The sequence below is a fragment of the Venturia canescens genome, chromosome 1 (genome assembly GCF_019457755.1).
Source record: "Venturia canescens isolate UGA chromosome 1, ASM1945775v1, whole genome shotgun sequence".
In the NCBI taxonomy this organism is placed as follows: Eukaryota; Metazoa; Arthropoda; class Insecta; order Hymenoptera; family Ichneumonidae; genus Venturia; species Venturia canescens.
In genome coordinates this window covers 39,131,596-39,147,782 of record NC_057421.1, presented here as the reverse complement: position 1 = coordinate 39,147,782, position 16,187 = coordinate 39,131,596, and the positions used below count along the sequence as shown (strand labels likewise).

The window sequence follows — 16,187 nt, the reverse complement described above, 5'->3', positions numbered from 1 at the left end:
TACCTGGACTTCGAAAACTGTGGAGCCGTCGATCTCGACTGCGAAAACCATGAAGAAACATATCCAGTCCACGAAAACCATAGAGGAATATACCTAGACATCGAAACCCATGGAGGAATTATCCTCGACCACGAAAACCCGAGAGAAACATACCTGGACTTCGAAAACTGTGGAGCCGTCGACCTCGACAGCGAAAACCATGAAGAAACATATCGAGACCACGAAAACCATAGAGGAATATACCTAGACATCGAAACCCATGGAGGAATTATCCTCGACCACGAAAACCCGAGAGAAACATACCTGGACATCAAAAACTGTGGAGCTGTCGACCTCGACTACGAACACCATGAAGAAACATACCTAGACCACGAAAACCATGGAGAAACATATCCATACATCGGAAACCATGGAGGAATATACCTGGACCACGAAAACCATGAAGGAACACGTCTAGACATTGAAAACCATGAAGGAATATACCTAGACATCAAAACCCATGGAGAAATTATCCTAGACCACGAAAATCGTGGAGAAACATACCTAGACATCGAAAACTGTGGAACCGTCGACCTCGACCGCGAAAACCATGAAGAGACATACTTAGACCACGAAGACCATGGAGAAATATACCTTAGACATCAAGAACTATGGAGAAATACACCTGGACATTAAAAACTATGGAGAAATACACCTGCACATCAGAAACCATAGAGGAATATACCTAGACATCGAAACCCATAGAGGAATTATTCGAGACCACGAAAACCATGGAGAAACATACCTGGACATCGAAACCTGTGGAGCCGTCAACCTCGATCGCGAAAACCATGGAGGAATATACCTAGACATCAAGAACTATAGAGAAATACTATGGAGAAATACACTCGCACATCAGAAACCATGGAGGAATATACCTAGACATCGAAATCCATGGAGAAATTATCCGAAACCTTGAAAACCATGGAGAAACATACCTGGACATCGAAAACTAAGGAGCCGTCGACCCAAACCTCGAAAACCATGAAAAAACATACCTAGACGACGAAAGCCATGGAGGAATATATCTGGACATAAAAAACTATGGGGTCGTCCACCTAGAAATCGAAAATCGCGATAGAATGTACTTAAACCTAGTCCTCCAAAACCCATGAGCTATCGCCCTAGACATCCTCGAAAAATCCAGCGGCGTCGACCAGAATTTTATATTTTTTTTATTTTTATTATTTATTATTTAATGTTATTCGTATTATTCAATTTTTTTATTTTATTATATTATTATCATTTTATATTATATATTGTATAATATAATATATATATTATATTATATATTAATTATAATAAAATATTTATTATAATAATATTTTATTATTAATTAATATTAATAAATAAAATATATATTATATAATTATATACATATTTTATGCGCAAACCAGGAGCTGGTATTGCCCCCGCTGTGCGCCCATTCTCTGTCTCTCTCGCTCGACGACGCAGAAGGAGAGGGGGTAGCCGCGTTCAGCGTAGTGCGTGACGTAGAGTGTGACAAAAGTAAGAAATCGTGCAAAGGACGTAAGTCCAAATGTAAACAAGCGTAACTTACGCCCCTCTGTCTCTAAGAAAATGAAAATCCCGAAATGATGGATTTTAAATCACTAACGTTACATATCTCAGGATCTACTGGACGGATTTACTTGCAACAAAGACCAATGGAAAGAGAAAAATCGAAAAAAAATCGTCACAAATTTTCAAGCTGTTTTATGAAATGGTTTATTTGTGAGAGCCATTTGAAAATTCTGTGACGTCATAAAACCGGCATATTCGCGTATATAAGAGTAGCGGCAGGGCTCGCGCTGGCTTTTCTTTTGCGCTGCAGTTTTTTCTTTTAATACTTGGCGTCGAGCCGCTACCGCGTCTCTTGATTCTGAATAAAAACCGATCCCCCAATAAAATAAGAGGGGCCCTGTTATATAATGATTTGGTAAACAATATAGATGGGTGAAATTTATGGATAAAATTGTACAATTAAACGAACGGATAAAGAAATGAAATTAATCAATCCCTTTATATGCCTTAATCTTGTACGGATAGATACGGCCATTCTTTCATGCCCATACGCATTCTAATTTATCCACGCGTCACTTTCACTCGTTTGTCCGTACACTCATTTTTTACCAAATGGGCAGATGATTAGATGAATTACACAAGTACCGAAATGGATGAACAAAGAAGTAAGCTGTGTAAAAATTTATTTGAGAAAAGAAAATGCGTTGAATAGAAAACATTTGGAGTAATGAATTTATCAGTCGAACTATTCGAGAATGGATAATTTTCTTTATGTACACAGCGCAGGATCTCACATCGAACTACTCAATAAAATAGTTGGATGGGAAAGGGATGGCAAATTGAAAAACAATTACATTAGAGGATCATCAAGTTTGCTTCAAATATATGGACGGATGAGGCATTCCTTCGCCGAGCTTCCGATTGAAAACCATGCACGCCAAGCTTGTGTGTAATGTTGAAAATGAATTTGTGCAGTTCATCGTATAGATACAATGCATGCACGTGTACGCGTAAACTGTTTTAAGTTTATAACCCGAGCTAGCATAAAAACAGATGATAATCTCTTAATAATTGCAGAATCATTCGAGAAACCTTTGTTGCTCTGTGACGTTTGCTGGAAAATTTTTCTGAATAAGTGAGGGATTAGGGCTAAAAGTGTACACGAATGAATTCCACAAGTACCTTAATTCATTCACTGTACTTGGCTACGTTGGAAAATGATCTCATTTTTTTTATTTCCAAAATTCAGAATTCCTACAGGAAACGTAATTCATTCACTGTATATGTTACAATAGATCTCATATTTTTTCACAGTTAAACATTTTTTAAAATTTATTTATTGACAATGCGAATATAGAAAATCATTAAAACGACGGTCACGACCTTTTAATACTTGGCGTGCCTTTTTTACTTTTTGAAGTTTTTGTTCATACATCACTAATTAATTATTGTTTTCATACTAAATTTGAACAATTGTCTCTTCCCGAGCTTCCAATTGAAAACCATGCACGCCAAGTTTGTGTATAATGTTGACAATGAATTTGTGCAGTACATCGTATAGATACAATACAATGCATGCACTTGTACGCGTATTTGTGTTTTTCTTAATAAAAGGTTCTTGTATCGTATTGTGTAAAATGTTTTAAGTTTATAACCTGAGCTAGCATAAAAGCAGATGATAATCTCTTAATAATTGCAGAATCATTCTAGAAACCTTTGTATATCTGTGACGCTTGCTGGGAAATTTTCCTGAAGAAGTCAGTGATTAGTGCTAAAAGTGTACACGAATGAATTCCACAGGAACCTTAATTCATTCACTGTACTTGGCTGCGTTAGAAAATGATCTTATTTTTTTTTCCAAAATTCAGAATTCCTACAGGAAACGTAATTCATTCACTGTATATGTTACAATAGATCTCATATTTTTTCATAGTTAAATTTTTTTTTTAATTTTAATATAGTCTCAAGTTATAATATAGCGAGAGACTCGAACCAGCAAATGACAGGGCTGTCATTGGATGTGTCCCGAGACTACCGAGTCTCTTAATATCATCGGTCGCTAAAATCTCGTCAACGCGCGCTGTCATTAGCCGGCCACGGAAATTGCACTTTCTGGTCTGAAATGCAGTCGGGACATGCGTATTTTCGGTTAGGCGGGAGCAAGAGAAATTTGTTTGACACTTCAATTTTTTTTGTTACTGTAGCATGTGGTACATCGTTTTTAGTAGTGATATTCTTTTTTTCAGTCGAAGCTGTTGGCGGTAAGGGCTTACCGTGCATAGTGGATGTGCGAAATGAGGCTGAAGTCTCTACAGCCGTAGAGAATGCTGTGAAACAATTCGGTGGGATTGATATATTGATCAACAATGCCAGTGCCATATCACTTACAGATACGCTGTCAACGGAAATGAAAAAATACGACCTCATGAATACCGTGAATACCAGGGGGACTTTCCTCGTGTAAGAGTTTTATTTTCTATTATCTTTGTAATTCTACGATTTCTTTGCCTTAAATATGAGAGAATCTCTTTGAAATCACTGTTTCGAAAAATGTATTCCTGTTCGTCAATTAATAAACAATGTAACACTTTCTCCGGTATCAAGCAACAAACTCTATGGATTTCAATTATTGTAAGGCGCCGGGCAAAGCTAAAATTTATTGTAACAACAATTGAAATAATTTCGAGACTTCACCCGACTATTTGTGTGTTTTATCAAGAGACGCGGTAGCGGCTCGATGCCAAGTATTAAAAGGAAAAACAGCAACGCGTAAAGAAAAAGCCAGTGCGAGCCCTGCCGCACTCTTATATATACGCGAATATGCCGATTTATGACGTCACAGAATTTTCAAACGGCACTTGCGGACAAACCATATTATTAAAAAATCTGAAAATTGGTGAGAATTTTTTTTTCGATTTTTATCTTTCCATTGGTCTTTGTTGGAAGTAAATCCATTCAGCCATTCTCGAGATATGTCTCTTAAGAGAATTGAAACCGAACGCTTTACGATAAATATCATTTCTCAGAGAGAGAGAGAGGCGTAAGTTGAGCATGTTTACGTTCGGACTTATGTCCTGTGCAGGCCTGGTATATATTTCTCGGCTCTCCTGTCACACAGTACGCTGAATGCGGCTACCCCCTCTTCTGCGCGTCGCCGAGCGAGAGAGATAGAGAATGTGCGCACAGCGGGCAATACCAGCTCCTGGTTTACGCATAACATATATTGTTTTTGCAAGGAGTCTGGTGTAGGTGGCGAAATAATAAGTACGCCAGAGAGTAGAGGAAGAATGAATGAATGATTTATTGATGGTAACTTCCCGATGAGAATGTACATAATTAGTGCGTATGAGCCCGCCAAGTATGCCCGTGGTGCGAAGAACGAGTGAGAAGATGAGGCGACCCGGTGTTCATCACGCCTGTGTGCGACGAACAAGATGGCCGACCGGAGCGTGCATGCCAATGACGAGCCCGAAAACCCCTGGTTATGTGCGATAAAACCATTGCAATGTCCCGATGTCATGTTCCGAATGCGAAGAACCGTGCTGAGGTTAATTTAGCCTAAAATGAGATGTAAAACGCCATTGATACCGAAAATGTGGTTTGCAAATGAATTGATGCGCGTGCACGTCCCGGCGCCCGGATTGAGACTGAGAAATCAATCATGGAGATCGATGAAGAATAATTGCTGCCCAGGAGATGGCGACGCCCCCGTGAACGTGTGAAATGAGCACCCGGCTGCTCTAATTTCGAGCGCCCAAAATGTCCGAACCCGAGAACTGGTGACGCCAGCGGCGGAGCGCGAGAGCCCGGCCCGAATTCTCTCGCGCTACCGTCGAGGCCTCGATCAATCCTGAATATTCCGCCCGCCATCGGCAGCAGTGCTGTCGATTGATCCCGGTTGAGGCACTGGCAAGAGTGCCAGCTTGGTGATAGGCCGTGTGAGTGTGGTCGTCGCCGTTTTGAGAGTAACCACGCGTGGGAGCCCGTCCTTTCCCGGATGTAGTTGAGTGACCTGTGCCCGCGGTCACTTTGTGGGGGATGTGTTTTCGTTCATGAGTAGAACCATAGACCCGACCCGAATGTCGTGACTCGGATGATGCCATTTTGAGCCCGCCTGTAGGTGTTGTAGATATCCCGTTGACCAATGATCCCAGAAACCTTGAGCCCGTTCCTGAATTCGATGCCACCGCGTGACGTGGCCGTGAGGTACTTGTCGCAGTGATGACTCTGGGATCGAGGTGAGTTCCTTCCCGATAAGAGAATGCCCAAGGGTGAGTAGAAAAATCATCCGAGTCGTCCGACAGGGCCTACAACGGACGTGACTTGAGTACGCCCTCGCTTGATGTGAGAAGAGTCGTAAATTCTTCAAACCTGAGACTCGCATCCCCAATCGTCCGCCGGAGATGATACTTGACTGATTTTACTGCGGCCTCCCATTTCCCGCCCATATGAGGTGCCCCCGGTGGGTTGACACCCATTTAATCCCTTCAGTTGCCCCAGTGTGCTGAATGAGTTCCGATTCCCGTGTACCCGCCTTGAATAATCGTCGCAGCTTCGTTTCTGCACCTGGAAAGTTGGTTCCGCAATCACTTTGGATTGTGTGCGGAATCCCGCGTCTGCCCGTGAACCGTCTGAGTGCTGCGAGGAACCCGTCCGTGGTTAAATCTGTGACAACTTCAAGGTGCATAGCGGAGGTAAGTAAGAGAACTATGGGGATTCTGGACGGGGGAAAGCGTTGCGGGGGACCCCGCACCGCTTTTCCCCTCGATCCCTCCACTTGATCCAGAATCCCCATAGTTCTCTTACTATAGTGTGTTCCCCCGCAACCGAGGGTCCCCATGCCGTGAGTTGACCTGCCTGTAGGTTCGGAAAGAGGGAAGGGAGGTGTGAAAAGAGAGAGATAGCTAGAAATATGATAAGTGTAAGATTGATTGATTGATTGATTGATTACATTTATTATGCCGCGGAGTATACTCCAAAGGGCAAAAGATAAGAAATAATACAAGCAAAGACAAATGAAGCTATATAATAACAAAAAATATAAAGTAAAATAAAAATAAAATATAATGTAAAATAAAATATAATATAAAATAAAATATAATAATGAAGTTGATACACAGCATGAAGAACAAACAGACGAAGGAGGTATACACTAAGAGTAGATGCCAAATAAAATTAAAATCAAAATAATCAAAACAAATGTCGAAGATTAGTATAGTAAAGTAAAGTAGGCCACTAAGCTAGACTAAAACTAGAACTAAGACTAAAACTAAAACTAAAATTGGGCTGGAGTAGAGAGAGAAAAAGTGAGAATAAAATGAAAATAAAAAGAGTTGAGGTGAAAACAATTATTTCAGGCTTACGAAGATACATTGTCAGTAATAAAAAATAAAAGTAACAAAAAATAGAGCCTCCTAGATCTGACCGACAACCACCCCAAACGTCTGCGATAGGGGGTAATATGTACATCACGACGGAGATTAAAAATGAAACGGATAGAAGAGTTAACAAGTTTTTGAAGTTTGTCATTTTGTTCGTTTGACAGATCATTGTAAACGAGGCAGCAGTAGTCTAAGATCGGGAAAATCAGGGATCGAACGGCAGTAATTTTGACAGAGGGAAGGAGAGATTTTCGAAGATAGTTTAATCTGAAAAGGGAGAAATTAACTTTACGAGAAAGATCCGTGACATGGTCATGCCAGGACAGGCCAGACGACATGACAACACCCAAATTTTTAGCTCTGGTTACAAAGGGGAGTTTGATTCCCTTGAGTTCGATTTGAGGTAGAGAATTGTAATCAAGTTTACTCGTGAAGGCGCTGCTACCAAGAACGAGAATTTGGGTCTTAGTTAGATTGAGTTTGAGTCCATTTTTATCAGCGTAATTGGCAACAACATTCACATCATGAGCAACTTTACGGAGACCATCGATAAGTTCTGAGGGTGGGCAGGAAAAATAAATTTGGGTGTCATCCGCGTACACCATGTGCTGGCAATAACGCAAATTATTGGAGATGTCGTTGATGAAGAGGGTGAAAAGAAGAGGACCAAGGACAGATCCCTGAGGCACTCCTGATGTAGTATTAATGAACGGAGAACGAGATTGTGTTCCGTTTACAACGGCTTGAGATCTATCCGTTAGATACGAGAAAACCCACCTGAGCGCCCCGAGAGAAAAACCTAAGCCACGTAGTTTCAACAAGAGTAATAAATGAGGAACACAGTCGAACGCTTTGCTAAAGTCAAATAGAACGAGTATGGTAAGTTTCCTCTCGTCAACCGCACTCCGCACATCAGAGCAGATGCGAAGGAGAGCGGTCTGGGTAGAGAAACCCTTACGAAAACCCGACTGACGATTATCAAGGATGGAAAAGGTGTGAAGATAAGAAGTTATCTGCCTAAGGGCAATTTTTTCAAGGATTTTCGAGATTTCACACAGATTCGCAATAGGGCGACAGTCGGACTCAGAGCGAGGAGGATTAAGTTTTAACAGTGGCCGAATAAAAGCTTGCTTCCAAGTGAGGGGGAAATAATGCGTGGCGAAAGAACTATTGAAGATGTGGGCAAGCAAGGCTGAATGTTGAGGAACCATTTTGTGGAGAGAGAAAAGGGAAATGCCATCAGGACCTTCCGTGAGAGCGGTGCGAGAGGAATTAATAATCGCAGATACATCAGAGGGAACAACCGGAGAAAAGGAAAATTCATGGTGGAAGACGTGAGATGGCGGGATATTATTAATAAGAGAAGACCAATCACAAGGCGGGGCAGAGTTTGAGATCGTGGCAAAGAAGTCATTTAGTTGAGATGGGGAGAAATACGAAAAGGGAGAGGAGGGGGGAGATCTAACTAGACCCAAGTTTGAAAGCTCACGCCAAAGAGCAGCCGGATTAGAAGCATTGGATAACCTATACTGATAGTATTGGTTTTTAGCCAATCTCAAGTCAGAAGTAAGCTCGTCCCTGAAGTGTCTATAAATCTCCAAAGCAAGAATTGAGCCAGTACGTTTGGCGCGTTTATACAGAGAACTACGTTTTTTGATTCGAGCCTTGAGTGCGTCGGTAATCCAAGGAGTTGGATGCTTGCGAACAGGAAAGGTGCGGAAGGGCGCGTGGATATTTAGAGCAGAAATGAGAGAATGTTGGAGGGCAGAGACAGTGCTATCAAGCTCAGAGGGAGAAGTAGGGGGGAGGGAGAGAGCCGGCTCAGATTCAATGCGAGAAGAGAGAGAGAGGCGAAAGAGCGGATCATCGAAATATTTTATGGTTCTTCGCGTGAGATTACGCTGCAGAAACCGAGGAGCAGGGAAAGCATAGCAAAGAGTTAAAAGATCATGTCCAGCGATAAAAGGAGTGTCAGATTTAGTGAGTGTAACAAGTTTGCTCAGATCATCAATAATAAAAACATCAAGAGTAGAGTCAGACGTAGATGTATGAAAAGTCGGACCAGAGTCGAGTATGGTAAAAGAGAGGGAACTCACGAAATTTCTGAGATAAGACGCCTCAAAGCTCGAGCCAAGTAGGTTACAATTTAAGTCACCGCAAATAATAAAATTTTTATAGGCAAAAGAAAAACGAGAAAAAACGTTGGCGAAGTTATTAAATAAAAGTCCTTTAGGACGACGATAAATACATGAAAACAGAAGAGCGTCTCCAGAAGACGTACGTACATCGAGAATAAGAAACTCAGGTGAATTAAGATCTAAGTTATCAGATTGCGCTAAAATTTTTACTTTCAAAGAGTCGTGGATGAAGCAAGCAACACCACCTCCCCTTTTCAGAGATCTATCATTTCTAAAGAGTGAATAGTTATCGATCTTCACAAGATCATTGGGGATCAGAGAGTGAAGCCAGGATTCAGATACAGCGATGATGTGGGAAGAAGAGTTAGTAAATTGGGAACGAATATCGTCAATGTGGCCAAGAAGAGAGTTTGAGTTAAAGCAAGAAACGATCAATGAGGGAGAAGTGATGTTGCTCGCAGACACCGTTCGAGTGCGTGCCGGAGATTTGTGTACAGTCGTTGGTAGTCATTTGAGCAGAGACAGGTCAGACTCAGAGAATAAGTTAAATACCTGAGGATCGTTCGATTTACGTACGTTCACACTATTGGAGGACGGCCAGATAGCATCAAGACCAAGTTCTTTACGTTTTGATTTGACAAGTCGCAGTAGTTGGTAGATAGTCGAAGAGAGACACGCATTGAGAAAGAGGGGTGAAGTGAGGTTAACCCCAAAGACGTCTTTGACCGTCAGGTTTTTGAGATCGCGTTTTTTCGATAGAACGTGGTTTCTGACTAGCTGCGATTTAAAAGTAACAACTAGAGAAAATCGAGAAGAAGAGAATTGTGAACTCGGAGCAGAAGAGTCACCAATAGCTTTGGTGGTCTTCCTTGACAACTTGCGAATATCAAAAACATCATCCATGTGCTCCGGAACATTTAAAGCAGTGTAGACTTTACGTACGATGTCACGTGGAGGTTCGGTGAGCAGAGATGGAATACCGGAGATGACAACCTCAAAGAGGAATTTATTTTCGTAGTTGTTGATATCGGTCGACGGAGATACAAGTTGTTGTTGCCGGAGGGTGAGATTCTGTTCTCTCAAGAGAGCACACTCAGCTTTGACTGCAACCAGATCCGATTCAAGGACGGTGACCTTGCTTACGAGCACATCATGGGAGGCAGAGAGACTGTTGAAATCACCTCGGAGTTCGGTAACATTATTACCAACAGTATTAATGGAGGAATGAATCGACTCCAGTTGAGAGTTTGTGGAAGAACAATAATTCTGGATTTGTGCAGAGGTCGAAGCATTTAAAAGTTGAATTTGTTGTAAAACGTCATTTAGAGAAACCAGCGAAGCCTGGTTTAATAGAGGAGCAGGAGCTTCCAGTATACTGGTGTTCTGTGCACTCTCAGTAGCGGGAGCAGAGCCAGACGTGGAGAGATTCGGAGTCTTGCACAGTGAACAGAGAAAAGGTTCACCATTTCGGAGGTTTGAAAGAGAAAGGTTGAACTTGATGACTGCACATTAACTATGAAAGATCTGTCTGCAGTTGCCAGTGCAAGCTACAGAGTGAGCAGCAGAGAGGAAGCGATTGCAAGAGCCACAACGATGAGACATACTGAGAGTTATTGAACTCAAGGCTTGAGAGGTGAGATTGTAGTTACGAAGGTAAGTAAAACTGGTGAGACAGAGTAACGACGACGGCAGATAGAATATGTGCGTAAGGAATCAGCCGGAGAAACTCACGTCAGAGTAGTAAAAGTATAAATGTGTAAATGTTTGACAGGCACGAGAAAATAGAGTAAACTTGTATATCACCCAGTCCAGCAGAGCAACGACGGAACTCGGACAAGCGAGACGAGGTAAACAGCCGAGACGGAGTAGGGAGCGTAGAGTGACAGATTCAGGTGTGCGTGAGTTGTTGATCAGCGAGAAGACGATCAGGTGTGTATCAGATTGTGAACAGCACTCGATGAACCGTTGTAGTGTTGGTGAGAGTCACGATAGCTACGTGTGTTGGTGTAGTGTTTAGCACATGCGCAGAAAAGCCAATAACCCGTCGAAAAACGTCAGATGACAGTTGAGGAAACCAATCAGGCAGAATAAAAAGCGAATAACTGCAAAATGCACCGGGGGATTAAAGAGTCGAATCGCCCAATCGATGCAAAGCAGTATGGAGTGTGCTTCGTGCCTGCAACAAAACGCCCGAAGGCAGAAGAACAGCAGAATCAAGCCGAAATTAGAAGAGCCGAAGTGAAACACGTCTTGACTAACTTACTTCGAGAGTAAGAGAGAGAGAGAGAGAGAGATGGATAGATCAGTATGAATGAATAGAAAATGCATTTTATGTATAGCATGTTCTATGCAACAGAGTTTCCCTCCCGCGCCATCATACACCTCGGCAGAGATCTGGCTATAGACTTAGAGGGTAAAGGATTGGGATGAGAGAAAAAGAAAGATGGTTAAATCGAGAATAATGAGGAGAGTGAGAGAGAAGGATTGTCAAAAACTGAGGAAAGGCGGTAACGAAAAAAGAATGATTCATTTGTATCCATAAATTTTTATATTATAACGACAAAATACATCTAGAATTAATTTTAACGGTTAATTTTTAAAGCCATGCATTTTTTCTTCATAATGGTGATTGTCTGTTTTCTGAAATAGATTGAAAAGAAAAAGAAACTTTAAGTCACAAATTTCTCAAAAACAATGAGAATATGTGGAAAAGATCATACTTACTTCTCGTTTACAACTGATTGCAATCCGGGCAAATCTCTTGTGTTACGAGTTGAAAGAGTCTGGTCCCGCAGTCTTCGCAATATCCAACGGAAAGGGCGTCATAAGAACCACGCTCGTGTTTACGGGTGATTGAAAGACTGGAAAAGCGATCTCCACCAATTTCCAAGATACGGACACCACAGAGTTTTTCTCCACGTTCAGCCTTATAATATACGGAGATGGTGCAAATTTCCGATCTGTGGTCAAGAGCGTTTTTTTGCTCCTCGCTGAACACACGCTTAATTTTTTTCGATGCACAATTTTCACTGATTTTTACTGTTTCCAAGAATATTTTTTTTTCACCCTCACAAATTTATTGTTAAAATGCTTATAACAAGCAAAAACTATTCACATGGAACTGTTTCAAATAGTTTGATGATTATACCCTTGATCGACTCGCTCGGGAAAATGTCTGAAGACTAATGAGTGGAGTTTAAAATTTTGATGAAGCTCAGTATTTCCCTCATCTCCCCTCCCATTCTCAGATAATTTTTTGCTAGGTGCTATGAAGGATAAAAATGTTTTTTCCCACACAATTTTTTGGGGAAAAATCCACGCCGCAAAGGGTGTCTTAGCAGACGCCATGGAGGTCCAAACCATTTTGGTCAACATATACCTGTATAGCATACTGACGACGCCGGATATTTCTAATGAGAGGGAACACAGTCAATATATTCGAGTTTATTATCTTGAAAAGCTCCAGCGACATTTCCAAATATTTTCAAAACTCATCAGCATCATCTCGGCCGATAAGGGAGGCTCAATCTTGTAGCACCTCCCCCTCTCCCCCTCTCCTTCACAATCACTTTAACTTTTCTTCTTTTCTATCTCATCCAATTGGTGAGAAAAATCACTTTTTCCCCCATAGAGATAAATCAGAAGGTTTTTATCCTTAGGGCTCATCGAGAAGTATCATAGTTTTAGTCAGGTTGTCCTGCATGTACCTCAATAAAATTTTATGACACCCATGGCTTTTGCGGGAGAAGAGAAAAACTTGTGTGAGCAAGCGGCATCGCTTCGTTCAATAGAAGAATATACGGCTTGGGAAAAGAAATGTAATGATTTGATTGATTTACTAAAAGCGGAATCTCAGGTCAAACGTATACGATTGAGACTTGGTTATTATCAATATGTGGCGGCTCAAATTATGCGTTTAGAAGGTTTAAAACATGTGAGGAGTCAACGTTTTATCCACATTGGCGCGGGCAATTATAATGGATTGATCTGGCGAGAGATGGAGAGTACATTCGTAAATCGCTTGATAACTGGTGCTGTGATCAATCAAAAACACATTGATCCAAGACTCTTCCTCTCAGACGCAGGTGAAATAGTTGTTGAAAAAGTGCAAAACTTCATTGCTGAACATGATTTTGTGAAAGTGAATACGCTATTCAACGGTGATTTCACGGCAGGGAAAAAACAAATGTATAAAAGCATAAATACACGAAATGTAGAACTTTTCAAAACATCTGATTTGAGTGAGTGGTATGCTCAACATATTGTTGAGCCTCCATTGACTTTGCTTGATGAATTTCAAGAACGTGACAGTGGATGGTCTTTAACTCGCATATTAAATCTAAGGGTTAATATTAATAAATATAAACCTTTGAGTGCGGGATGCCACATTAGATTGCCACGACATATAGTCTCGAAGAAAGCGATTGTCAATGTAAAATCTCAAGACAATGCACGTTTTGCTTGGGCCGTGGTAGCCGCTCTCTATCCAGCAGAGAGTCACAGCGACCGAATAGCGTTATACCCCCACTACTCCACAGTGTTGAATTTAGCCAGGATTTGTTTCCCCGTGGCCGTGAACCGCGTGAAAAAATTTGAAAACGATTTCTCGATAAACGTATATGGAATGAAAAAGGATACGGTGGCGCCAATTCATGTGACATCTAATAAGAAGGATAGGCATGTGAACTTGCTGTATATTGAAGATCAACATCCTGGCAACATTGGACACTATGTGATGCTAAAGAATCTAGCTCGTCTGGTGGGCTCGAGTTTAAGCAAACATCGGTCGAGCAAATACATCTGTGATCGGTAAGTTGTGAAAATGAGGGGAGGTAAATTTTAATCATAGATCTTGAAAAACATATAATCAATAATTTTTCAATTTTACAGCTGTCTACACTATTTCCCATCGACTGAGAAACTACATTCGCATGAAATAGATTGCGATCAATTGAATGAATGCGCTGTGAAACTGCCCAACGAACTTGACAAATGGTTAAGTTTCACAAACACCAACCGAAAAGAGGGACATCCATTTGTCGTTTATGCAGATCTGGAGTGCATCTTCATGAAGACTGAAGATGAAGAGAAGAAAAAACAACATCATCGGGCATTCAGCGCTGGATATTATGTAAGCTGTTCATACGATGAAAAATTGTCGGGTTATTATTCTCATCCCGGTAGTAATTGTATAGAATGGCTTGTAAAGGAGTTGAGAGACTTGGCATTGAAAGTGGAAAAAATTTTATCGCGCACGGTCTCCATGAATGAGTTAACACCGGCTGAATGGAAAAAATTTCGTGAGGATAGGGATTGTCATATTTGTGAGAAAGTGTTCGAAAAAAAAGAGCAGCGTGTGCGTCATCATTGCCATCTAACGGGGCAATTCAGAGGTCCAGCACACTCTAGTTGTAACTTAAATTATCAAAATTCCTTCCTCATTCCAATAGTATTTCACAATTTGTCAGGGTACGATGCTCATTTTATCATCATAGAAGTGGCCACTGCGTTCGCGGGGAAAGTTGACGTTCTCCCTCTGACAAAAGAAAAATACATTTCATTTACAAAGACCGTGCAGACATAGAAAGACACACGGAAGAATATAAAACTGCGCTTCATTGATTCTTTCAAATTTCTAAGCACAAGCTTAGACAAACTAACCATAGATAAACTCAAAATTTCAAAATCTCAATTTCAAAGTTTATCCGCAGATGATTTCATGCTCTTGACTCGAAAAGGAGTATTTCCATACAAGTATATTGATAGTATGGAAAAATTAGATGAAACCTGTCTTCCAGCTCAAGGTACATTTTATAGTTCGTTGACTGACGAGACAATCACAATCACAATCACAAAGACTTCGAACGCTCGGTGAATACAGCGATTTGTATCTAAAGACGGATGTTCTTCTGTTAGCTGACATATTTGAAAATTTTCGTGATACATGCCTACAGAGATATACTCTCGATCCAGCACATTATTACACTCTTCCCGGATACTCCTGGGATGCAATGATGAAAAAAACGGGGATTAAATTCGAGTTATTCACGGACATTGATATGGTGCTATTCATTGAGAGGGGTATACGGGGAGGTTTAAGTCAATGCTCTTGCAGGTATGCGAAAGCAAATAATAAGTACATGAAATCGTTCAATCCATCGGAACCCTCATCATATCTAATGTATTATGATGTGAATAACTTGTATGGATGGGCAATGACAGAATGTTTGCCTCATTCTAAGATTCAGTGGGTTTCTGCTATCAAGAGACTCGGTAGAGTCTCGGGACAAGTACATTGACAGCCCTGTCGTCTGCTGGCCCGAGGTTCTCGCCGAGACTATACTTTCTCTGAATAAAACGATTTGCTGTGGTGGGGATAAAATTGGCATATGATTTTATTGAATTACGAAGCTCAGGAGCCATTTAGCAACTTGAAATTTAAAGTTTAAGCCAATTGAGTAATTCTCTTTCGATTCCGCCCTAAATCAGCATGATCGGTGGTGTAATTGCTGAGAAAAAACTTTGCACGGGCTCAAGATTATGCAAAAGTTACCAACACATTCAAGAATTTATGCGTCTCTATTTATAAACACCATCAAAGGCACTTTGATGCTCTCGAGTTTTTGATTGGTTGGATCTGACGACATCCATTTTTAGACGTTGTGATTGGTTGTTGAAATTGGTTGTTGATGATCGGAAATCTGACGTCAACTTCAGAACGTAGCACACGGCAGCACAGCAGACATTAAAAAAACGTAGCACGGTAACAGCAGTCATAAATTCGATCGATATATATATATTTTAACGAAACGCTCTTGCCGGCCTGGCCTGAACGCCGCCACGCGTCGGTTCGAGCAACCTAAATAATAAGGAGCAGGTATGAAGGAAACGCGGACACTGTTTTTTAGTAAAAAATAAAACATAGAAAAAAGATTTAGAGCCAGGAAAAAAATTCTATAAAAATAATAAACGAAAAATTGAAAAGTTCAAAAAAATTCAACAAAAATAAAAAAACAATCGAAAAAATTCTGTAAAGAAAAATAAAAAAATTTCAAAAAAATTCATAAATATTGAAGACATTGAAAAATGTACTATCCAAGTTACA

The 16,187-nt window shown here is 40.8% G+C and overlaps 1 protein-coding gene across 5 annotated transcripts in view; it reads left to right on the top strand.

The window, feature by feature from the left end:
- The window catches only part of Hsdl2 (Hydroxysteroid dehydrogenase like 2), a 324,919-nt gene that overhangs the window by 85,392 nt on the left and 223,340 nt on the right, over nucleotides 1-16,187 (top strand). For all 5 annotated transcript variants that reach the window (XM_043434037.1, XM_043434036.1, XM_043434035.1 and 2 more), the window contains exon 3: nucleotides 3,810-4,023. In XM_043434037.1, the coding sequence (XP_043289972.1) occupies nucleotides 3,810-4,023 (214 nt within the window). The remainder of the gene's footprint in view (nucleotides 1-3,809; nucleotides 4,024-16,187) is intronic.